Here is a 25,631-nt window from a genome sequence, read left to right on the forward strand (position 1 = left end):
TAGTAATATACAGTAAAGTCTCGTTATATCGATATTCTCGGGAGTTGGAAAAAATACCGATATAACCGGACTATCCATATATCCGATCCTGCGCCGAACTGCATTAAAAGTGGGCGGATCTTTGATATGGCATGTAATTTTCTCCTTGAGTTCATGGATTGCGTATCTAGCATGCTTTTGTACTACAATACATTTTGTACTACAGTAAATAAAAATAAACTTACGCTGTGATTACCGGTTACCGGGACATAATTCACCCCGGAACATAATTCACCCCGGAACTATCGATAGGGAAGGTGTTGCCACCCGGAGGGGTAGGCGCGAGGGACGGGTGTTTTCCGCTGTGTGTGCTGCACTCTGGTGGTGGAAGTGTGAAAAATAAAGTTGACTGGAAGCAGCCGTTCGCCGTGTTCTTTTTTGGTATTGAAATCCTTAAGCAAAGATTGATTTAAGCTGCTTTTGTATCGATATAAGCAGACCAAATTGGCTGGCGGGAGATGAAAAGGGCATCGTAGTAACCGGATTATCATAATAACCGGGTATCGTACTAACGGAGCTAATTATATCATAAAAGACTAGAAATTTGCCGGGAAATGAAAATAGTATCGTAATAAGTAGTCATTCATTTTAACCGATATCGATATAACAAGACTTTACTGTACCCGTAAAACCCAGGAATCTAAGCTGATTTAGTTTTAGTTTATTCGACTAAAATTACAGTAAATTTAATGCAATCAAATATTAAGTTCAAGATTAGGTTCAATGTTTCTCTCAATATGTATTGTTTGATAAGTTCTGTTATTCTATCAATTGAACTTTTGCATTTTCCGTCCTGTAACAGCGTATCACGCGGGGGTTATAAACCTGTGCATTTTCGTGTGCTGTATGTTTTGACTACTCTGTCTCCAGCCGTCCTGTGACGCCTCATAAATCAGCGTTGAAGGCATTCTAAAACACACGTGGCCGTAGCACAATTACTGTTATCCTTGTGATTTTTCCTAATGAAAGTCAAATAAACCACAAACGTCAACATCTCCTCTTGAAGAAAAGCACAACAACAAGTCTATTCAGGTGGATGAAGCGACAATCTACAGTACCTCCACAGTGCTTTGACCATTCACAGCTGCTCTGTTTACCTTTTAGCGCCAACGCTATCCTGGCGTCTGTGTCCACGGGTGACCTTTCTGTTATTTCAGCACCGATGATAAGCTTAGTAGCTGTTGGCTAACAGAAGCTCCTTCATGAAGACATTGATGGGTGTGGAAATGAGCGCTGAGTTTGTTATGACATCCATCCCTCAAGCACCTGAACGATTAAATATCGCAATGCAATGCTTTGTCTCGCTGCAGGGTTTATTGGTAAGAATTGGTGTTTGGAATTTTGTTTGATTTGGAATGGCCTGCTATACGAAGCTAATCCCATCAGTTTCCATTTTCACTCCGTCAGAGGTGAGTTCACCAGTGATCTCATATGCACCAACTTCATCTGGGGATGCTTGACAGGAATCAGGAAGCTCCTCCCGAAGACACAAAAGCAGGAAGTGCACACGGAATCACATCGTCTCTGGCTGCATCGCCAACGACCTCCCACTTTCACTTGCCTGTCTTGCATCATCTTTTTTGGCAACTCTCCCTGCAGTGGTCTCTTTCCTTCAGCTTGTGTGGCTTGGGTTTTAAGAACCCAAATACCCAGAGGCTATTTTCTTTACAGTATATGTGTGCGTTTGTACTTGGCTTTTTAACAACTGCGTTTGTACTGTGCCACACGTGGTAATACAAAATTAGCTTTCTATTTTAAGAGCGTGGTGTGATACTTCAAATAACAGACTGATGTAAGACGGATGTCATGAAAGTGTACACGCAGACCCATTGTTGAACAGTTTGCATAGCTGTAATAGGAAGACCAATCACAATGTTCTCATATTTTTTGTGAGTCATACGGTGGGCACATGTGACCTTGGCTCGCAGAACTAAAGACAGTACGTAAGACTAGAGGGAGAGGCTTTGTGACACACACCTAACTAAGACTTGGCTTACCAAAAATATGGTAATAATTGATTCAAGTCAGTGAACCCATTATTCGCTCACCACTTGTACACTGGTGGTATTCTACATCTGTAGTCACAGGTGCCTTGTGGTAGTCTGGCGGAAACATGGCTGCCAATTCGCACCGACAGCCTCTCCAACCACCACCAAACATTAATTCGCATTCATACACCAGTGTGGGCAGCACTGGAGGCAAGGTTGGTGAAGTGTCTTGCCCAAGTACACAACGACAGTGAGTGGGTGTCAAGAGCAAGGATCGAACCGCCAATCTTCTGGTTTCCGGACAACCTTCTCTACTTTGTGAGCCACTGCCGCCCAAGATATGTTATTATTATCAATTTCTGCTTAATCCAAGTGAACCAAGAAATGTGCTACAACCCACAAGAAGAGACAGCAATACCTCTGAATCATGTCTTCCATCTTCTTCCCGTGCTCTTCATCCAGCTCCAACTGCTTCCTCCGTGCCTCCTCTTCTTGCGCTCCCATTCCCTGGAGGAGCCATCGCTCCCGCATGGCTTTGGACTGCAAACACAGATATCTCAGGTGATGATGTTGCTAAATGTGGAGATTCTCTTCAAGCAGACACAGGAGCTGCAATCGATAAAAACCAAGGTGGCTTTTTGACATTAGAGAGGTAAGTCATAATAGCGTGGGGCAAATACATTTATCGCAATGTGAACAATGGCTTATTAGCATTAAAGGTCTTTAAATTCCCGAATCAGAGGCAGGTTTATGCCTACTCAAGGATCTTATTTAAAACTACTGAACAACACTGTACTACTTTAAAGAGGGACAACCAAAGCTGCCAGTTTTCACTGGAGTGTCCAGGTCTCTGTGTTGTTATCACTTTGCTTCAACTCTGGCTGTTTATTGTCACACAGTCAGTTGCTTGTCTGTGAATGTCCACGCTCACAGAACACATACAGTACAAACGGTACACATGCGGGCAGAACACACCACACAAGGAGCTCTGTATAAATGATTCCCAGATATTTCACCACCTGCTGTCAGAATGTGACAGCTGGGCTATTTGTTTGTTTGTGTGTGGTTGCTTTCCTTCCAGATAACCACGCAAAACCGCACATACACCACATCTGCTGTGTGTGATAGTCGCTTTTGATGTTTGAATTACACAGCAAATGCCAAGTAGTTTTACGGGTTTGTGTCTGTACAAGCCAGTAAGACTATGCGTATATACAGTGCATCCGGAAAGTATTCACAGCGTTTCACTTTTTCCACATTTTGTCATGTTACAGCCTCATTCCAAATTGCATTAATTTAATCTCTTACCTCAAAATTCTACACAAAATACTCCATTATGACAATGCGAAAAATTTTTTTTTTGACTTTTTTTGAATTTATTAAAAATAGAAAACTAAGAAATCACATTTACATAAGTATTCACAGCCTTTGCCATGAAGCTCAAAATTGAGCTCAGGTGCATCTTTTTTCCACTGATCATCCTTGAGATCTTTCTACAGTTTAATTGAGACAAAGATTGAACTCTTTGGTGTGAATGCCAGGCGCCATGTTTGGAGGAAACCAGGCACTGCTCATCACCAGGCCAATACCATCCCTACAGTGAAGCATGGTGGTGGCAGCATCATGCTGTGGGGATGTTTTTCAGCAGCAGGAACTGGCAGACTAGTCAGGATAGAAGGAAAAATGAATGCAGCAATATATAGAGATATCCTGGATGAAAACCTGCTCCAGAGCGCTCTTGACCTCAGTAGACTGGTCATGTACCTTGACCATATAGACAGTAGACATTAGCACACAGCCAAGATCTCAAAAGATTGGCTTCAGAACCACTCCGTGAATGTCCTGGAGTGGCCCAGCCAGAGTCCAGACTCCACCGTGCAGCCCAAGTAGTGTTTTTAAGCAACAAATTGCTTCCTCTGTGATTGACTTTGCCCTTTACACTTTCTCGTGCTGTTTGACAAACCTCCCACTTCCTGCTGAGCCCTGACCTCCAGCCATTCCAAGCAGCCAGACAGTTTAAGGCCCCAATCGCCTTTACTTAAGCTTCAACTTATCGCACTAATATACATCTGCATCTGCAGGGTATATTTGACTAAGAAATTCGCTATGACGTTTACTTGCTTGCAGACCAGTGAGTCAATGGTCAGAGTCCATGACCATACAGGCCAGCTGTCCTTATCACATCACTGGGTTCTAGTGTCCCATTTCCTCTGTCAGGGCACCAGGCCCCCTAGAGAGCAGACTACAAAGCCTGCTTCATGCTGCTTGGCTGCGTGGCCTTCAGAGGTAATGGCCATTTAATAGGGCTATGTGAGCAGATGCTGATTACATCAGGTCTGCTGGTGCCGTACGCGTGAAAACTAAACAGAGCAGTGTTCTGACTCTAGGGGGGGTGTTGTGTTCAAGAGAGTGTTCAATCATGCATATACGGCAGTCATCGCCATCCAAATGGTCGAATAGAACCTTTACATGAGTTGTAGTCAATCATCACGGATCACGGTCATGTGTGTGGCAATGTTTTGGAACGTGCCCCTTTTGCACAGAGCTCATGTTGCTGGAAAATAGTCCAGTTATGAACTTAATATAGTGTTTCACTTTTCGTCCAATGCCCGACCAAATTACCAAGTACATGTGTTTCAGCCTGAAGGGCTCTATTGCACCGAGCATGACACTTTAATGGCCTCCAACATAAGGTACGCATGGCTTTAATGACCAATTCTGTGTCAGTGTTTCCATTAAGTGGGTGTTTAATGCTGGAAAACAACAGTAGTCACGAATCAAACCTATTTAATACAATACTTTTTCATGCCAAGTGTTTAAAGGTCTTTCATTAGAGAAAGGAATGTATTTTTATTTCGGATAGTAAAGCCGGCTGGGTATTTATAGGCCAAACAAGAAACAGTGCCACTTTCCCACACATTCTACATCTCAGCAGCATGTTTCTTCAAAATCATAATAGAGTTTGGCACATAGCTGCATAATATTGATACGATGGTGTCCCAACACAGCATTATTAAGTATTAAACATGTTAAGAAGGTATTCCCATTTGGTGTCCCTAAGATCAAGTGACCTCTTAAAGGGTTCAAGAACTCAATATAAATAACTCCTCTTCACTTTACTTTTAACACTAATAACCTGTCACGTGTTTATGTTCCACTATCACACTGTTGTCTGTTCTCTGCTCCCTTATTTGTGTGTGTTTATGGATGATTTAATGGCCTTGAAAGCATCACATAACGCGTGTACAAAAACTAACCTTGACATGCTGCAGCTGTAAAACCAACTCATCCAGCTGGCCTCTCTTGTCTTCGATTTCAGTTTGACGTTTTCGCTTCTCCTGCATGAAAAAAAAGAGGAACATGAGTGATAATAAATATATACGAGTCAAGTGTAAAAGAAAAACACGGTTGGCAAATATAGCAGAATAAATGATGCAGCGCCGTAACATGTTACACTTCATCTTACAATTACAGTAAAGTCTCGTTTTATCGATATCGGTTATATCGAAGTACTGCTTATTACGATACTATTTTCATTTCCCGGCAAATTTCTAGTCTTTTATGATATAATTAGTTCCGTTAGTACGATACCCGGTTATTATGATAATCCGGTTACTACGATGCCCTTTTCATCTCCCGCCAGCCAATTTGGTCTGCTTATATCGATACAAAAGCAGCTTAAATCAATCTTTGCTTAAGGATTTCAATACCAAAAAAGAACACGGCGAACGGCTGCTTCCAGTCAACTTTATTTTTCACACTTCCACCACCAGAGCGCAGCACACACACCGATTCCCGCACTTCCTGGTTCACAGGTCATGCTCAACCTGCCCCACATAGCTGGCCAAACACATGCCTGCAACAGAAGAACCAACTGACATAGCATACACACCTATTCCAACGAAGACACAAGCGTACAAATACATGTATTTAATTGTGTTGTATTCAGATATCTTTTTATCGCTTGCAATAATCACTGTTTTTCATATGTACATGCTGGCGTTCGTGGTTTCTCTCGTGTGTATAGATTCTATACACACGAGAGAAACCACGAATGCAGTTGGTTCTTCTGTTGCAGGCATGTGTTTGGCCAGCTATGTGGGGCGGGTTGAGCATGACCTGTGAACCAGGAAGTGCGGGAATCGGTGTGTGTGCTGTGCTCTGGTGGTGGAAGTGTGAAAAATAAAGTTGACTGGAAGCAGCCGTTCGCTGTGTTCTTTTTTGGTATTGAAATCCTTAAGCAAAGATTGATTTAAGCTGCTCGACATTGTTCTATACTATAGAACAATGTCGAGTGCATTATTGCCCACTTTTAATGCAGTTCGGCGCAGGATCGGATATATCGACAGTCTGGTTATATCGATATTTTTTCCGACTCCCGACAATATCGATATAACGAGACTTTACTGTATTACGATGCTCTCTGACGTGAAATAAGGCATGTTTTTTGGTTTAAAAACGCTGTGCCAAAATTTTGCCTCGGTTTATATAAAATTTCTGGTTAGCTTACAATGGCACAGGTTATGTGTTATTAACATACCGCATGAGTCTAATTCATCAGTTAGCAGCCAATTAGCTTGCTAACAACGTTGGAAACAGGAGCCGGAAGTCAGTTCCCGTGGTTGACTGTGCTCTATCCCAACGCCACAAGTCTTTACTTTTGATCATGGCTACAAAATAACCCACTACGGAGCCAAAGAAGGTTTGTCAGTTTCGGTTTCAGTCAGACCTTCTGGAACAGACTAATGATGCTAACCAAGGTTCCACTGTACATTCCACTTCCAACACATAAAAAGACATTTTCTGACGATGCAAATACCCCAAGGGCAAAAATACTGTCATAGGTACCACTGCCATAGGTACATTTCCGACTTCCCACTATGCATCCCAAAAACACAGAACTATGAAGTAAAAACGGACGTGAAGTATTAGGTCAGCACTTGCCAAGGAGGGCAGGGGATGAGGATTCATGAGTATTTTAAGAGGAATGAGCCGCTTTAGCTCTCTCAATAGGGGTCGACCTTGAACCGGGACGTGGATGAGGGTGAGGGATTTGTTGGGTAACGGACTCAACAAAGGCAACGTGAAGTTCCATGTCCTTGGTTTTACTTTGACATGCATGGGAATGTAAACAACACAGCATTGCCCCGCGTGGGGCAGAAGGGCATGGGATACTGTGGATGTCTCGCTCACACTCGCACACTTCCGGCTTACTTTAAATAACACTGGAAGCGGGTGAAACCCTTAAAATGTGCATAAATGTTGACTCATCTTCCAAATAACTGGAACCGAATGGGAGAAAGTATCATAATGACAATAAACAGACAACTGATGCAGAAAACAGCTTAAGAGACAGAGAGCCAGAGTCCTGGCGATGAGACCAGAAAAGACACACACAAAAAAAACATTCACTGCTGAGTCTGCTATTCCCAACCTTTCATTTTCTCCTTAAATTGAACGTTTTGTTATTCCACTGACATATATGTTTGTCCCCTTTCACCCTTTTACCAACAGTAAAAACAGTAAAAAAATAAAAATAAAGCCTATCCCAGCTGTCTTCGGGCGAGAAGCGGGGTACACCTCGGACTGGTCGCCAGCCAAACACAGGGCACATATAGACAAACAACCATTCACACTCACATTCATACCTATGGACAATTTGGAGTTGCCAATTAACCTAGCATGTTTTTGGAATGTGGGAGGAAACCGGTATACCCGGCGAAAACCCACGCATGCACGGGGAGAACATGCAAACTCCACACAGAGTTGCCCGAGGGTGGAATCATTCCAAACTTTGCCCCCCCCCAATTTCTTTTATGACTTCCTTCCCATGACGTTTTGACTTTATTCCCATAATGTAATTTTTCCTTTTTTCTTGGGTCATTAAAAAAAACAGATGTGGGGCCGAAAATGGCCCCCGGGCCACACTTTGGACACCACTGATGTAATGGAATGGAAGCATGTGCAATGAGCGATTTGGGGAGCACAGGAGGGTTGTCTTGTCGGAAAAGTTGACACTGCTTCTTCATTGGCTGCTGTACAATGCAATATAATCTTCACCTCACACCAAATAAAACACACACACACACACACACACACACACCTCAAAGGGGGGAAAATCTGTTTAGTGGTTAGCACAGTAGCAGAAATAGCAGCATTTCTACTGTATGTCAAAACATTCAGTTGGGAGACTCATCCAGACTTAACATCAGACCAAACTGTTTGCTCAGGTGGCTTCTCGTGCTTTTATGGAGATCTCTGGAGTCAAACATTTCTTAATGTACAGATGTTCAGCCTTGCCGTCAGCTACTCTGTTCATCGGAACATCTGGATTACACTTCATTTTTTTACACACGGTGGATGCTTTAACAAATGCAATCATGACCCATCACGCTGAGGATATCGGATTCAAATAAAATTCACAGTAGTTTCCTCCAGAGAGCACATCATCATCCTCCTCCTCAGGAAAATATGTTGACATTCTTGAAGACACATTAATGGCTTCCCACACTCTGACTCACGGGCCAAACTTGGCTGGCTCGCAGCTATATGGCTCTCATACACAGATCATCACTTTTTCTTTTTTTTTTTTTTACTCTGCTACTGTTGACACACTTTATGAATCGAATGATTTTTTTCTACTGTATATTATCATAACTTAATTTCCATTTTTCAGAGGATGCTAATCCAAAGTAGTCAATCGGCTACCCCCTAAGAGCTATTACAATGTTTCATTCACACTCTCATTCATATAATTCATATAATTACAATAGTGCATGCTGGCATGGAAGTATATTGACTGTCTCATTCATACATTAATGAGACAGCAACAGACAACAATCAATAAACCTTTAAGAGGAGCAAAGTAAGGTGCTTAGACTAAATCATGATTTACTTGACCTAATGATTTGTTATACAGAGGAAGCTCTAACACCTCAGAGGTGGATCGCACCACAGATAATCTGATGGTATTTATATTTTTGCTGCATGTATAATGTACAACTAGTATGTGGACAAGAGGCCTAAATGCATAGAACAATACATATTTTTAAAATACAGTAGTCTCGTTATATCGATATTCTCGGGAGTCTGAAATAATACCGATATAACTGGACTATCCATATATCCGATCCTGCGCCGAACTGCATTAAAAGTGGGCAATAATGCTTAAATCAATCTTTGCTTAAGGATTTCAATACCAAAAAAGAACACGGCGAACGGCTGCTTCCAGTCAACTTTATTTTTCACACTTCCACCACCAGAGCACAGCACACACACCGATTCCCGCACTTCCTGGTTCACAGGTCATGCTCAACCCGCCCCACATAGCTGGCCAAACACATGCCTGCAACAGAAGAACCAACTGCAGCATGTACATATGAAAAACAGTGATTATTGCAAGCGATAAAAAGATATCTGAATACAACACAATTAAATACATGTATTTGTACGCTTGTGTCTTCGTTGGAATAGGTGTGTATGCTATGTCAGTTGGTTCTTCTGTTGCAGGCATGTGTTTGGCCAGCTCTGTGGGGCGGGTTGAGCATGACCTGTGAACCAGGAATTGCAGGAATCGGTGTGTGTGCTGCGCTCTGGTGGTGGAAGTGTGAAAAATAAAGTTGACTGGAAGCAGCCGTTCGCCGTGTTCTTTTTTGGTATTGAAATCCTTAAGCAAAGATTGATTTAAGCTGCTTTTGTATCGATATAAGCAGACCAAATTGGCTGGCGGGAGATGAAAAGGGCATCGTAGTAACCGGATTATCATAATAACCGGGTATTGTACTAACGGAACTAATTATATCATAAAAGACTAGAAATTTGCCGGGAAATGAAAATAGTATCGTAATAAGTAGTAATTCGTTATAACCGATATCGATATAACGAGACTTTACTGTATCCCTATTAACGTGTTACCTAAATGTTACCTAATGTCTTTGAGATTGGACATTTTGACCACAGAGTTGATTATTAAAATGCTCCTTTTGGGAAATTGTGGTTCCAAATGTGAACAAATCACAAGTCAATTTTCAAGTCAACCAAAGTTGAACATACATATGAATTGGACTGTTTGTCAGTGAAACATGTCCATGTAACATTCCCTCACGGCCACGATGAGCTTGGGAAATGTGATATAAAGTTCTGCTGATGCTTCCCTTGTGAAGAGATGAGAGGTACAAGCCAGATGCTTCACATTCTGCACATTCCAAACCACCCAAAAGAAACATCTCCCTGATGAAGATCATCTTCCCATTCAGCGAATTGTACTCTGAAAGTGCATAGCCCAGGATGGACCTACATAGCAAATACCTGCACAATATAATAACCTCTTATGATTAGATGAAATATACATTTATTCGTCCCTCAGTGGGGAAATTTACATGCAACTTTGTTGAGTAACCTAACCTGTACAAAGATGAACCTGGTAACTTTTTAGCAAACGGCGTCAGTAAATGCAAACCTAGCACACGACTGAAATGCCTTGCATTCCATGGTCATCCGATAGCAGCAGGTGTCGTCTACACTCATCAAGTCTATGGTGGGGAACACAGGAGCATGTATAGGGTCAGGCAGAACGACCTGACACATTTGTAGGTTAAATAACATTTCTGCCATGAATTGGACTGGTGAGCATCGCGCTTTCATTGTGGGAACGTTTATCAAAACAAACAAATCTGTAACTGCAACACAACCAGCGTTCTGTTTGGACTTCAATGTTGGTAGACATGATCCCGTACTAGCTGGAATCACCATCTTGTTATGGGTTACCAACTTCTACTGGATCTGTATTGAAATGAAAATCAACCGACCGACTGACCTCCCACCTTGCCAGAACTGATTTAATTTTTAAAACATAATGAAACAGAATGGCATTATATGTACTTTTCTTTACTCTATTTGCCTTTTATTTAACTTACAAATGTGTCAGATCATTTTGCCTGACCCTGTATATCTCTGTAAACACACACATGCTTCTTTCTTTTCCTGGAAAATGGTGTATTGGTCACAATCTGACACCGCTACCAAACACTAGATAACACAACAGTAAGATCAACGGTGTATTGTAATGATAAGTGCTTTAACAGAATGGACCTTAACTTTGGTTTCAGGTGGAAATTTGCATGTTCACAATGTATCACTTATCAACAAGATCTTATTTCCTGATGTCAGACCTTCGGACATCATAGGACATATTGTAAAAAAACAAAACAAGGCAGGATCCCTTCTTTCTGTCCGTATACTCAAATACCATCAAAATACCTTCAAAGCAATCAGGCTCATTTTGATCAACATTCCATCGTCTCCTGCATGTGTCATGTCGGTGCTACCCAATCACATTCACAGACATGACCATTCACTAGGCCCAAAGCAGCTGCTGCTAATTTTAGATGGCACGTAATGCCTGTCGTGCCCCCAGAACCCCCACTGCCTAAAAAACAGCCACGCCTATCCAGTGACTTTGCCCCAAGCATGCACTCCCCCATAGACACATTCATAAACTGCCCATAAACCAAACATCTCATTACCATGCTTGTTCTGCTGTGACCAAAACACACCAAACGCAAACCTACTGACCTGGGCCCGTATTTCGGCAAAGTCCTCCGACAGACTTTGACCAAATGAGCCCAAATCCATGCTTTGTCATTGGCAAGCATCTGCTGCTGCATTTTTTTGCTTTGTTTTGGCTCAAAATTTCACGGAACAATACAGTACAGTACAAACTGGGACGTAGAAAACCAAGGTTTGACTGCTATGTTTGGGCACACTCAGCTGGGGTATACAAGCGGGGTATACCCTGGACTGGTTACCGATCAATCACAGAGCACATATAGCCAAACGACGTATCCATAGCGCAGTTCTACGCCACAACAAAATGTAAACAAAATATGTTAGATCCCGCAATTGTGTCCATTTCCTGTCCTTTTCTAATACACAGTATAGTAAAATATGATATTTATGATCAGGAACTACTGTCCATAAGTAGGTAGACCATCGACAGCCCAGCCCCCCCAACTCTATTTACTGCTTTTGAAGCAGTCCATTACGCCACAGCAGCCACAAATCTCAACACATGCCAATGTCTAACTATTGCACCCCCCCACACTCCTCTCACCCTGTCCCACTCACTTCCCGCTGTAAGACCCCACTAAGTGGATCCAGAAAACGTCCGCCATCCGTTACAATCACAACTTAGTCAGACTGGGAGCAATCTGTGGTTGAAGCCGGGTGCTTTAGTAGTTAAGGCTTCATTATTTTTACAGGTCTGCAAATATGAGTCCTACAGAAGTTCGTTACTTTATCTAAAACTTTGATCCGTCAAGGTTCCTGTCTGGTGGTTGATGCCTCCGGATGTCAACCCCTCTCTTCCGCCCCCCAAAACCATGTACACTGTGAACTGGAAAGATGATTGTGACGTGTGTTTAAGGGAAGCTAAAAGTCCAAAGTGCTGAGGTCATCTGTGTAAATGTGTCCTCAATGTGTCACCAAAGTGACCAGGCTAGGAGTGTGTTTTTGCAGTTTAGTCCTCCATGCTGCTCCTTGTCCCGTGGCTGGTGGCTATTTTGAAAGCCGTAGCGCTCGCCATTCATTGGCCGATCTTCAACCACACATATACGCATGCACATACAAACACACACTCACCCACACATGTAATCAGTCTTTTAGGAAACCCTGACTATACTCCCCCAACTACTATAATAACATGTTCGGAACATGCCGATTACAGGCCTGAATCTAAAAGCATGACATCAACTTAATCTGACCAATTAGTAACCACAGAAACCAGCATCGCTGGCATCTGATAGGCTGTAATCACTATCAGACAGATGAACAAACATAACACAGTGCATCCTCTGTTGCAATGAATGATCAATGCCCTCAACGTAGCCCTGACAATGTTTGAGTCATTTACAGTTCTTCTGGAAATTCTCAAATTCAAACTGTGAGGTTCAGCCTACAGCCGAGGAAGCCAGTTCTCTGTATTTACAACTCTATTTAGTGTTCTAGTAATATCCTAGAATGTGAACAAGCGTTTGTTGTGATGGCCTACTTATGGTACTTTCAAGTCACAGCAATGATATCGTAGTGATGGGTATTATGTCATCAATGTGAAATAATATATAAAACCTTTGGTTTTCACTTAAAACGATAGGAATACGACAAGGAACACAAACGTTTTATACCAAGGACCAATCAAGAATGTCAGCTACAGAGGTGATTGGTCTCAAGACTTCCCGTTGGCTGAAGAGGCAGTGAAAACGGACACTCATATGAATGAAAATGAAATCTGTGAGTATGAATTATTGATGTAATCACTTGCTTGTCAGCTGCTGAGCGTAGACATTGTAAAGCTCCCTGGGAGGTTGGACTGATGCTTAGTCAGGCAGAAGTTCATTCATTCATTCATTTTTACCGATTATCCTCACGAGGTTCGCGGTGCAGCCCCAGGCCGAAGTTAAGCATATTATTTTTATTAAAAAAGACAATAATGAGATTTCAATGCACACAGTATTGAACCGTTTATTCTATTATTATGAGTCGGTGTGCACGCTTGTAGTTTGTTAGTATTATCTTTCAGTCATTCTTATCTGGCCTCTCCTGTATTTATATTGGACGTGCGATGCTTAGCACACTTTAAGGCTTACAGAGTACTTAGCTACCTCAGAGAGTTGTCAGCGGAGTAATCGTAACCCTCTGGTGGGTTTGCTCGAGAGCCATTAGTGCTGTTTTTGTCTTTGAGAGACGAGGCTGAGAAGCTCAAATGATTTACCAGGATCCTACATCAGAATGAAGGTTTTGTCTCCTGGAGTTGAACCTCATATAGGATATTTCGATGATGACTACACGGCATAATCTTTGTAGGGGAAAGTTTACAACAACTGCGCACGTTGCAGAAATTGTACGTTTTTCTTGGCCCCGCACATCACGCTAAACTATAAAGGGTTTGTCCACGTCTTTTTCACCAGTGGGAACTTTCCACTTGGTTTCGTAAAGTGCCTTGCTGGTGTACATAAACGAGGCCTGGTACGGCTGTGGCCAAAATAGTTTCTCCATCTGCCACCGCCGCTGCTGTTCCCCTTTACTTGGGAGCTATGGGGATGTGTGTGTGTGTTCCTGTGACTTTTGAGTGTGTGTGGTATGCTGTGGTTATTGCTGGCGCCAAATTTAGTCACAGGCACGGAACCCCGAGACTGACTGTTGGTCCGACGTCCTATCAGCCATCCCCAGATGACTCAAACATAACGTGGAGAAGCAGCCCCCCCCCCGCCCAATTGGTCGACTAAGAAAAGATGTAAGAATCCAGCTCAGGTTCACTATTTCATTGAACCCCAAAATCCCTTTCATTCACTTTGATTCAAAAAATCCTACAGTCTCTGTGTTCTATTGTATACTATTGAAAGTCTGCCTCACAACAAGCAATGAAAACAAGCTTTATAAAGCTAGGGACTGAACATTCAGACCACAACCCCGTCAATCACTTTATTTTTAAAAATAAGCAAAGACTGTCTGCATGGCCAAGATGATGTAATAAACCAGGTGCCTACAATCTATGTTGACACTAAAAAGGTATACATTTGCTGAACCAAGTCTGACTGATGGACGCAAGGCAAATTTAAATGAAATTATGCTTCGCTTCCATGTAAAACATCAATGCAATGCTGTGTGAGAAAGTCAGAAGCATTTATGAAAACATGGAGGGCCCAATGAACAGAATCACAGACGGAATTAGCCAATAAAAACAGAAATTGCCATGATGTGAATAAAACGCTGTCATAATGAGGAGAAGGAGCGTTTGTGTTGGGTATTTTCTCAGCGGACCACACCACCCAAACCCCTTCTTAACTAATGATGAGACGGTGACCTGAAAGACCCAACTAAGCTAGCCCACCTAGCTTAGTTTAGCAGAGCATACTAGTGTAGCTGTGTGATTGCAACTCAGGTTGTACGAGTGTGTTTACATGTTTTTAATGCCAGCGAGTGTTTTATGATGACGTTTTGAAAATGACGAGTGAAAAAAAACAGCTTCACCTTAACCCCAAATGTAATCCTAACCTCAATACCCGGAACCTGTAAGTCTAACTTTTGACAGAAAGCTAACCGTCAAGCACATACTTTTCCCCCTGCTGCTTTTTAGAATGGATAATTGCATCAAAATGAAGCAAAAGAAACATGAATGCGCATAAAGGTCTAATGAGATGAAGACTGTAGGACCTCAAAGGTGCTCCATCAATGGTGTCATGAATAAACGCACAGGTAGATGAAAGGTGAGACACGATGAAAGCCCTCATCAGTCTGTCTTGTCCATTAGCTCTGAATCACAAATGGACAGACGTCCGAAGCGACACAAAAAAAAAAAAAGAGGAGACCATTTGAAGACACTTTGACTTACCGCCAAGGCCTGCAGCCTCTCTTTGTGGAGCTGAGCCTCCTCACACGACATCCTGAGAGGGGAAAGCAGGGGAGAGGGGAGATGGGGAGGGTGAAAGGAGAACGAGAGGTGAGACTTCGGGAGAGCTGGGGTTCTGAATGCCAGAGGTCTGGATGTGGAGTTTTGGGGAGCTGAGGAGAGTGGGGAAGGTATCCCAGTGAGGTCCTTCCTCAGGAGTAATCCAAGCAGCTAGCAAAGATCTCTCATTCACTGGCCATGTGTCTCCCACTCTCCGTCTCTATCAGAGACTCTCTCTTTTGGATTGCCCTCTCTCCTCCCATTCGCCCCTTGCTTCCCTCCCTCTCTCTTTTTTAGGCAAGCGCCATGTGTGATTAAACAGCTGGGAGGAGCAGCTGAGAGAGGGAGGGAAGTGACAGCGTCAAGCAGGGATTGAGACGGGAGGGAGAGTAAACACAAAGTGGGAAAAAGTTCCACCGGATGTCTCTGAACCGATATTGTCGCATCAGTAGATCCGATTTTGAGAGTCCATAGTATCTTTAAAGCTGAGTGGTTTAGACATGTGGTTCTTGTCGGAGAGGAAACCAAATACAACCTCATTAATCTGGTTGCCATCTCCTGGCATCGCTCCTGGCTCCCACGACTGGAAAAAGTCAACGCTAAACTTTCCGTATGTGGTACGAATACAAGTTGCATTCAACACAGAGAGAGAGACTGAGGTGAAAATGGCTTCCCAAATCCCCATTGGAATGACTAAGTGATTAGAGTGGAACATCCAAGTCCTATAATTTGGCGTGTGAAAATGCATCGAATGACTCATTCTGACTTTATGTTTTTTTTTTCTTTTTCTTTGGCTTTTTTGGGCAACCCATTCAAAAAGTCCCACAGGAAAAAAATGCAAGTTGCAGTGGACTAAAAGTCACATTTATTTAGAAATTAATTTCACTAAATTCAAGACCCAGAACCAGAAAAAATCAGAACAACAGGCTGAAGACATGTCCGGTATGTTAACGTAACACATTAACAATCATTCAGCTACACAACAGCATAAGGACCGTACCTGGGAGGATGAATATGCTAAATTAACATAAAAACAGTCAAGTAACTGGTAAGTTCACCAAGCTCCCGATCTCATTCCACATGACTGAATCCATTGATCAACCGGTTGCCTTCATACAGCTGTCAGTGGAAAAGGTCACTCCTTGGCTCAAGTCATTTATTCGTTCATTAAATTTCTACCGCTTATCCTCACGAGGGTCGCGGGGGTGCTGGAGCCTATCCCAGCTGTCTTTAGGCGAGAGGCGGGGTACACCCTGGACTGGTCGCCACCCAATAACAGGGCACATATAGACAAACAACCATTCACACTCACATTCATACCTATGGACCTAAGGAATGCATGGGGAGAACATGCAAACTCCACACAGAGATGGCCGAGGGCTAACCACTCGAACACCGTGCAGCCTGGTTCAAGTCAGTCGGTATAAATTAACATTTCGAAACATGTTCAATTATAAAAAAAAAGAACAAATCAGAGGTTGAGCAATGACCAGCTCCTTTCAACTTTTGATGTTCTACCGTAATTCAATGATAGATCAAGGCCATCAGTTAATGAGCAGCCAACTAAATCAATGCTGGTACTAGCATGAATCATCTCAATTTCAACAGTTCCCTTGTACTCGTAACAACAAGCAGAACCATTTCCTTATCCCACACCCTCATCAGTAGTAGTCATATGGGTGACATCATTTTTACGTGCCCCGTCCAAAGCTGGGCCGCCAATTTCTATTTTCAATAAATGTGCCAGAAAGGTTCATGGAAGCTGAGAAACAAAACCTCATTCTTAAATCTTCTGACATCTAGTCTGATGAGGTTGGTGGAAAGATCACAGATCTGCTTAAACAGTAGATCAAAATGCTTTAGGTCTCACCTTTCCCCAAAACGATACAGTCCTTTCCTCCTTGATGCCTACCTGCGTCTCCTCCCAACCCTTTCCACCCCTCACTTTCTTTTCCTACCCTTGTTCGTACCCCCAACATACTCACTGGTCCTATTTTCCCTCCCTCTTTCCACAGGAAAACGTCCTTATAAGGAGAAATAACAGCAGCGCCGGTAAACTCTCTGGGGAATACAGAAGCATGTCAAACACACACATACACACGCACCTTCATGCAAACACACTCAGACATAACAACCGCTGAGTAACTCTGTGAGGGAACCAAAGTAAAACTGCGGCTGGAGAGTTTGCGACTGGGCGGCTGTTGCGCTCTAATAAAGCAAAAATACAAAGATACACTAGAATGGACTGCATTAACCATATAAGATCATTTGAATTTGAATATTTATTCAACTGTAAAGACAACCAGCGCCTAAATTTCCGACTTTTTTCCCCAATTTTCCAATGCCATGTGTATTGTGCAGACACTGGATGTTGTGGTGAAGTGGTCCACCATGATACACGGTTATATCAGTCACTATGTTTACACGAAAACTTCAATTATGGAGCATGGAATTAGCATTAGCTTATTATTAACCTTTATGCATATTAGCATGGAATTTGGTTGTATAAACATGTATGCACGCATGTATAAACACCGCAATTAATCTGTGTGCCGCTTTTTAAGGATCGGATTAATTGACCGGAAAAAGTTGCATACTCGATGATCGGAAATCCCACACTATTTACCATAAATTCCGGACTATTGCGCATACCTGAATTTAAGACGCACCCACCAAATTTAAAGAGGAAAAAAAATAGACCGCAATTCCGCAAGTCACAGATGTCCACATTGTAACATGGGCTATTTATACTGATGGCTACAATGGCATACTATAAACCTTGCAATTCCAGCTACACTGCGCTACCTCCGATGTGTGAAACATGATATGCTTTTTTAAAACAGCTGCCACGGTCCAAACAGTCCAACTAGTAATTATATAAACTTGATCAAACTTTCTTAAGGTTTGTCAGATTCAAACAAAATCCCTGCATCAGACGTCAAAACATGATATTATTGTCCACTTTTCTACTCCAATTCACTACTTCCTGAATCTGCATTCTAAGTAAGCATCAAGGGAACTGTTTGCAATTTGCATAGGTTTTGAAGAGCATTGGTTGTTTGAGGGGTTTGAGGGAGGCAGAGGTTTGTTTCTTTGCCTACGTGGTCTTCATGCTGTTTGATGTTGTTTATATTATACAGTAAAGTCTCGTTATATCGATATTCTCGGGAGTCGGAAAAAATACCGATATAACCGGACTATCCATATATCCGATCCTGCGCCGAACTGCATTAAAAGTGGGCGGATCTTTGATATGGCATGTAATTTTCTCCTTGAGTTCATGGATTGCGTATCTAGCATGCTTTTGTACTACAATACATTTTGTACTACAGTAAATAAAAATAAACTTACGCTGTAGTGATTACCGGTTACCGGGACATAATTCACCCCGGAACTATCGATAGGGAAGGTGTTGCCACCCGGAGGGGTAGGCGCGAGGGACGGGTGTTTTCCGCTGTGTGTGCTGCACTCTGGTGGTGGAAGTGTGAAAAATAAAGTTGACTGGAAGCAGCCGTTCGCCGTGTTCTTTTTTGGTATTGAAATCCTTAAGCAAAGATTGATTTAAGCTGCTTTTGTATCGATATAAGCAGACCAAATTGGCTGGCGGGAGATGAAAAGGGCATCGTAGTAACCGGATTATCATAATAACCGGGTATCGTACTAACGGAACTAATTATATCATAAAAGACTAGAAATTTGCCGGGAAATGAAAATAGTATCGTAATAAGTAGTAATTCGTTATAACCGATATCGATATAACAAGACTTTACTGTACTTCTCCAGTTCTGTGCCACCACAGGAAACTTGTGCATTACAAGTTTTTCTCCAACTGTAACAAAAAATGCTGCCACAAAGCCGACATCGCTCTCCTTGGTACTTTGCTAGCACATGTGGACTCCATACGAATGGACTTCTTGTATTGAAGAATTTTAATGTTTTTTTCCGTTGTTGCCGTTATCAGATTGGTGCACCCCAACCACACAACCTGGCCTTTTTTTGTGCTTAAAAGATAAGAAAGCATCTATTTCAATGATTCTGCTACATGCTATTTGTGAGAGAAAGTCTCTAGAACATGTTCAGCATTCCAATTATGAGAACGTGATGATGTGTCTGCATACTGAGACATGCACTTCAGACTCATAGCGCCCCAATACCAGACTGAGTTGTGCAGCTGTCGGCCTTTAGAGCCAGCACCAGTGAAATACTTGGGTCTGGCTTGTCTCAGAGACCTGGATTAACACCAATCACACCATAACTCCAAGTTGGACAGCGCACGCTGTCATTATCCACATGCTTCGTCTACTTATCGCAGCCATTTTCAGTGTTAATTCCTCACAGCACATGTTGCGATACGGTCAATCCCACTTCGTCTTCACCTCCTAAAATGCTGCTACCATCCCTTCCCCCTCGCACGCCCTTCGTTCTGGCGTCAGTTACATTAGTTGCCCACCTCCGGAGACAACAGCATCATTGTTCCTCTGCATCGCCACGACGACACAATGACCTCACTGCAGAGTCAGCCCAGCTCCGCCCACCCTCAATCCCGACCCAGAAGTAATGGCCTCCAGATGTGGAACCAGAAACAGGATAACACACACACAGAAGAAAATAACAACATACACAGAGTGTGCAGAGACAAGAGGAAATAGTAAATATCAACCAAAAAAGTAAATTAGAAAAGTTTGCATGTGCGTGAGTGAATTGCTTAACTTCAAGAAGCTACTCTTTCTGCTAATGGGACTGCCTAAGCTTGACTCACATGCATATTTCATTCATCAGGGAGGTCTGCTTGTTTACACGTGACACCGCCTGCATGTCTTCTTCTCTGCTTGAACACTAGAATGGATGACAATCAGAACGTTGAAACAAATCTGGAAGCGTTTAGTTTGTTTTTTTTGTATCATTTTCGGCTGACAATGCATGCAAGCTTACCGCTAGCAAATTGTGTAGGTTAGGGCTAAAAGAATCTGTTTGTGATCTCCGTGCATTAGAACATAACGATAAATTAGCCGCACCGTTGTCTAAACTGCAGGGTTCAAAGCAGCTTATACACAAAAAAATTACGGTAGTTTTCCACTAATTTTTGTTGACCAAAAACATTAGTTTCCGGAATAATGAATAATAACTAATACCTGACAACCAAAAGTGAGTAAAATAATCTTTGTAAGCATATTATATCCGGTCCCTTGCAATGAATCTCATTAGGTGGTGCTTGGGTACCTAATGAAGAGACCAGTCGGTGTAAAACATCTTGGGATTTCTGCCACTGTCAGCTGAGGCTGCCATCTGTGAGGCGCCAGGTAGCCCATTTGGCGCAATTACAGATTCAGTGTCTTAATTCTGACACTGTTAACTGAAAAAAAAAAAAAAAGTAAAACAAAATGTCATCTGTACATATAAATCCCCCCTTGACAGCAAAAACAACAGCTTTTATTGCAGGTTTGAATTATGTCACAACAGGGATAATAACCCCGAACACATGTTGCGGTCATAACCTACACTTAAGCACAAGCTCAAAACTCAACTCTAAAACCATGATGTCACTTCCTGTTTGCCCTCCATTCAGCACCGGAACATATTTACAGCAACAGGAACACAAGTCTGATTACATCTCTTATGTCGACTATATGGCGTGATATGAGTGTAAAGGTGACTATAGGAATATTACGTCATGTCTACAAGGCTCCTATAATCCTAACTTTTCTTTGCTCTAATTATGAAAATGCTTGCTACTTTGTGGAAATTCACTTTTTTTATTGCCAATTAACCGCAATAAATGAGGGATTGTTGAATTCTGTTCTATAATAACAGATTTTTCCGCTTCACACGCCATCTCCTTTTGGCCTCAGCTGAAGAAAGTGAATGTTTTAGGAAAACACTGCTTCAAATATTTTGAACCACTTCCAACATTTTTGACTTGCCAACTTGAACATATTTTACACCTGATTGCTTGGGTTGTAGTAAAAACATATTTAGAGCGTAACTTTCTGAAACTTAACATTAACTTAAACTGCTAGTCGGGTTAGTTTAAAATGGTGGATGCTACAAACAACCCACAATGCACCAGTCTCTTAAAGCGACAGTGTTCACCTTTTGAAATCAGATCGTTGTGACATTTCAACAAGGTAATCCTGCTTTTTTAAACTGAAAAATTCAGATAAAATGCTCATATTTTAGCATACATTTAGGTTGCAAAGCTGTCGAGATGAACACTGACGTAGCAGCTAAAGGGCTGCGTGGATTTGCAAGAACTGCTGACATGGTTTTGGAGTCTTGAGGGGTTAGACATCAGACTTGACGGGCATCACCAGATATTTTTATTTATTTGATTCTGAAGTCCAACTATTGTGATCACTTCTCTTTTGTCTTTTGATATTATAGATCAGTGATTCCCAAAGTGTGGGTCGCGGCCCCCTGGTGGGCCGTGGTAGTACTGCAGGTGGGCCATTAGAGGTCATTAAAAATATGATTAAAGAAATAATTTTATTGTAAAATGTTTATTGCCCGATTTAAAAAAATATTTATATATGTAAGTAATAACCTATTGAGTGTTATTGACCTGTCACAATATTTTAGGAACCTTATACAGTTTATGATTGGAACGCCACTCTCTGGTCATCATGCCAGTCTTGAATGCAGTTATGAAAAGTATGAGAATTAATTAGATTAAAAGTTTGGGCTTCCTTTATCCCCCTACTTTCGTTTAAATCCTGAATCTTTATAATAATAATAATAATGATAATAATTAAGTGCTCTGAGAACGCAACATTTCGTCTATGTAGTGTTTATAGGACAAAGGTGGGCCGTGGACATTTTTTTGATTTTCAAGTGGCCCCCGAGTTGGTAAAGTTTTGGTTATAGACCAGTTCTGTTACAGACAACACACCTCCGCTGTCAGGTTGTATTAGAAAATCACTCAGCTCCATCAAGGCTGCACGATCCCATATTGGATCACCACCAAAAGTATATCATATATAATTTACTGGGAAATTAATTATCTCACTAGGGATTACCTATCTTAGCTCAACCGCCTCTGACAAAGTTTTGCGGGAGTATTTTTGTATAAACTCGCCAACTAATAGTAATAGTACAGCAGAGGAAAATGTAAATATGCACAAAACACAAATACACATTACATGGAGAGGTCTGCAGTAAAATTGACTTTGCTGATACAATATGGCTGGACCGGGCCTGCAGCCTGCAGCCTGAATGCTGAACGTGCAACATGACACATGCTCACTCACGTGCACACACGCTCCACTGTATGACATATCATATTAATTCAGATGATGACATTAATGTTCTCGCCCTTTTGCTAGATGCACAGTGCTCTGCAGAGGGAGTGTACTCTGTGTCCCGCGTGTCTCCTCTCCTCTCCAGTCATGACTGAGCAGCAGCCCCACCATGACGGGGCTCCTGTTCCCATGACAACCCCTGTCAGATGGAAGGGAAAGGGATGGAGTGGTACATGCAAGGAGAGGAGACAAGGAGGCATAGAAATACGGGATGAAAAGTACTACTCACCGTACTGTTGCCGTGCCGTTCCTCTGCAAAGGTGTGTCCGACATCATGGCTGCAACACGCTCTGCTCTTCTTCTCGTCTCCATTTCCACCCTCTCACCCTCCTCTCCTTCTCCCGTGCGCCGCCTTCCTTTTTTTGACAGAGTTGTCTCTCTTCGTCCTTTCCTCCTCCTGCCTTTTCGGTGTCTGTGTTCGTCACGCTTTGTGTCAGAGATGCTGCCGCAGCTCCTGCATCGCCCTGCCTTGGAAGGGATGGAGGGAGCACACTGGATGTGTGTGTGTGTGTGCATAAGAGAGGTAGCAGGGTCACTTGTATTTGCATGTGCACAAAACACTCCATTGCTGCAAATCCTGCACCCTCTGTACTACAACCTAAACATACACATGACATATGGAGTGTTTATTGACAAATAATACATACATCCAATCCAAAAGGGATACCAGCTGCATGAACAACAGGAAACATTTAAAGCCGCAAGAATGTGGCAAGCTCTTCCAGATGTAGCCACTTAAAAGAATCGGCACACATTATCTGCTGAGGATTTACAGCCTCTGCATGGATCCTGCACCACACTTGGAGCGTCCATCTTAGTGTAAAACATTTTCACAGCAAGAGTCCATACCAAGGTGCAGGATATACGACTATATATACGACCGTTTGGGCGGGAAGCACAAATCTAAGGATATACAGCTGGAATAAGTGCAGATTCTGCAAAATATAAAATGTTTTCTGTACGGGTTATTGTGTGTAGCTGCTCTATAAGAGTCCACAAGTGAATACAAAGGGTCGAAAAATGAGCATAATCGGTCTCCGGCATAGAAGTACACACAATGTACACTGCAAAACCGCTCAGCAACCATTCTGTCCAGAGGACAGCGATCAATGATATAATAATCACTATTTTATTATTAATTAGCCTATTATTATTATTATCATGATTCTTCTGATTCTTCTTATTATTAATTAGCCTATTATTATTATTATTATCATCATTATTCTTCTTCTGATTCTTCTTATTATTACTACTACTAGTACTAGCAGGCTAGTATTAGCTACTAAGCCTTGCTTATTAGCCTGCTTTATTATATGAAATTTGTCAGAGATTTTATTTGTAATTTTTTTTTTTAAAAATCAATATTTTTTTTATTAATATAAAAAATATCAAATTATTTAGGGGGGCTGAAGGCCCCCTAAAATTGGCCTAAGGATGCCACTGCTCACATGAATGCATTAATTTGAAGACATATTCAAATCATTATGATCTTAGAGCCTTAGATCAAGGCTCATCAAGGTCATATTGTTATAGTTTCATACAATCTGGACAGTTGAACAATAAGAACAATGTAGTTGATGACACTGTTTAAAAATGCAGCACACTGCTCTCTTGTGGACTTTTATAACATAGCGGAAAATACCCTCGCTTGTATAGTCCCAACTTCAGGTTTATGGTAAAACTGCACAATGTAATGCGATCCGGTACACACACACAAAAACAAAAACTGCATTCGTGATGCATGATTCAGGCTCACATATTATATTATTTAAATGATATATTACCTACATACATAACCAATACTGAACCTTTTCCATTAAAAATCAGCATGCTGGTGTACTTTCAGGGTGTAACCACTAGAGTGTGCTGTCTGTCTGAGTTGCAGACACCACCGAAGTAGGATTCAATATTAATAAATTGAATATTTTTAAATACAAATTTTAACATTATTAGTGCTTTAACATAACATAAAATTGTCACTTTTACACTCCTATTATTCTTTGTTTACATTATATTGCACAGGCTACGGGATGCCTGCAGGGACATCCCAGACGGCCTCTGCTAGCATAGCAAGGTACTGAAAAAAATACAGAAGAAGCCGAAAATTTACCACTTCCACACCGAAGAGGAGGGTCTTTTTTTCCACTCTCTCAGCCATGGCATGTTGGTCGATGTGCAGTGTGAAAAGTAATGTCTCATAACATTACTGATGCCTACTGACCACAATACTACATACAGTATAACGTGTATTTCAATATTTTTCACTAATAATATGCCATAGTAAATCCATGAAACAGCAAAACATGATATAGCGCGCATTATACTGTAGCTTGTCAATGTGAACAGCAAATATCATAATGTTTGATCGCTCTAGGTCAGGGGTGGGCAAACTACGGCCCGGGGGCCACATCCGGCCCGCCAAGTGTTTGAATACGGCCCGCCCAATCTTTCCAAAGTATTTCATTTAAACTCAACATACAACCTGGCATCATGGCCTGAGCCAACCTTTTGATGGTTTTATCAATTTCCTTTTTTGACATGGTCTGTTGTTTACAAAGTGCTCCTGAAAAAAGGGACACAAGCACATAATAATAATAATAATAATAATAATAATTATTATTATTAGATTATTATAATTATTATTAGAACTATTATGATTATTATAATTATTATATTAATTATATATAATATTATTGTTATATTTGCATATTTTACATAATAATAATATAATAATTATTATTTTAATTTTATTGTAATTATTATAATATTTTATTATTTTTAAAATATTTAAATATAAATATAAAATAATAATAGCAGATTGCATGACAATTTTACAGATACAATAATACCAGGTGGACTGTTACG

General features: G+C 41.6%; 1 protein-coding gene across 5 annotated transcripts in view; it reads right to left on the bottom strand.

Annotated features, from left to right (window-relative positions):
* palm2akap2 (PALM2 and AKAP2 fusion) overlaps positions 1–23,139 on the bottom strand; it is a 64,770-nt gene extending 41,631 nt beyond the window's left edge. For 2 of the 5 annotated variants that reach the window (XM_058064548.2, XM_058064546.2), the window contains exons 1-4: positions 22,996–23,139; positions 15,415–15,466; positions 5,285–5,365; positions 2,446–2,567 (exon numbers count right to left, since the gene is read on the bottom strand). In XM_058064548.2, the coding sequence (XP_057920531.2) occupies positions 2,446–2,567; positions 5,285–5,365; positions 15,415–15,466; positions 22,996–23,078 (338 nt within the window). In that variant the 5' untranslated portion in view covers positions 23,079–23,139. Of the gene's footprint in view, positions 1–2,445; positions 2,568–5,284; positions 5,366–15,414; positions 15,467–17,341; positions 17,411–22,995 lie in introns of those variants that run through there. The other 3 variants (XM_058064549.2, XM_058064550.2, XM_058064551.2) reach the window with 3 other exon arrangements.
* Between the last annotated feature and the right edge of the window lie 2,492 nt (positions 23,140–25,631).

The sequence above is a fragment of the Doryrhamphus excisus genome, linkage group LG10 (assembly GCF_037039965.1).
Source record: "Doryrhamphus excisus strain RoL-2023G ecotype Guam linkage group LG10, RoL_Dexc_Guam_v1.1, whole genome shotgun sequence".
Classification (NCBI taxonomy): domain Eukaryota; kingdom Metazoa; phylum Chordata; class Actinopteri; order Syngnathiformes; family Syngnathidae; genus Doryrhamphus; species Doryrhamphus excisus.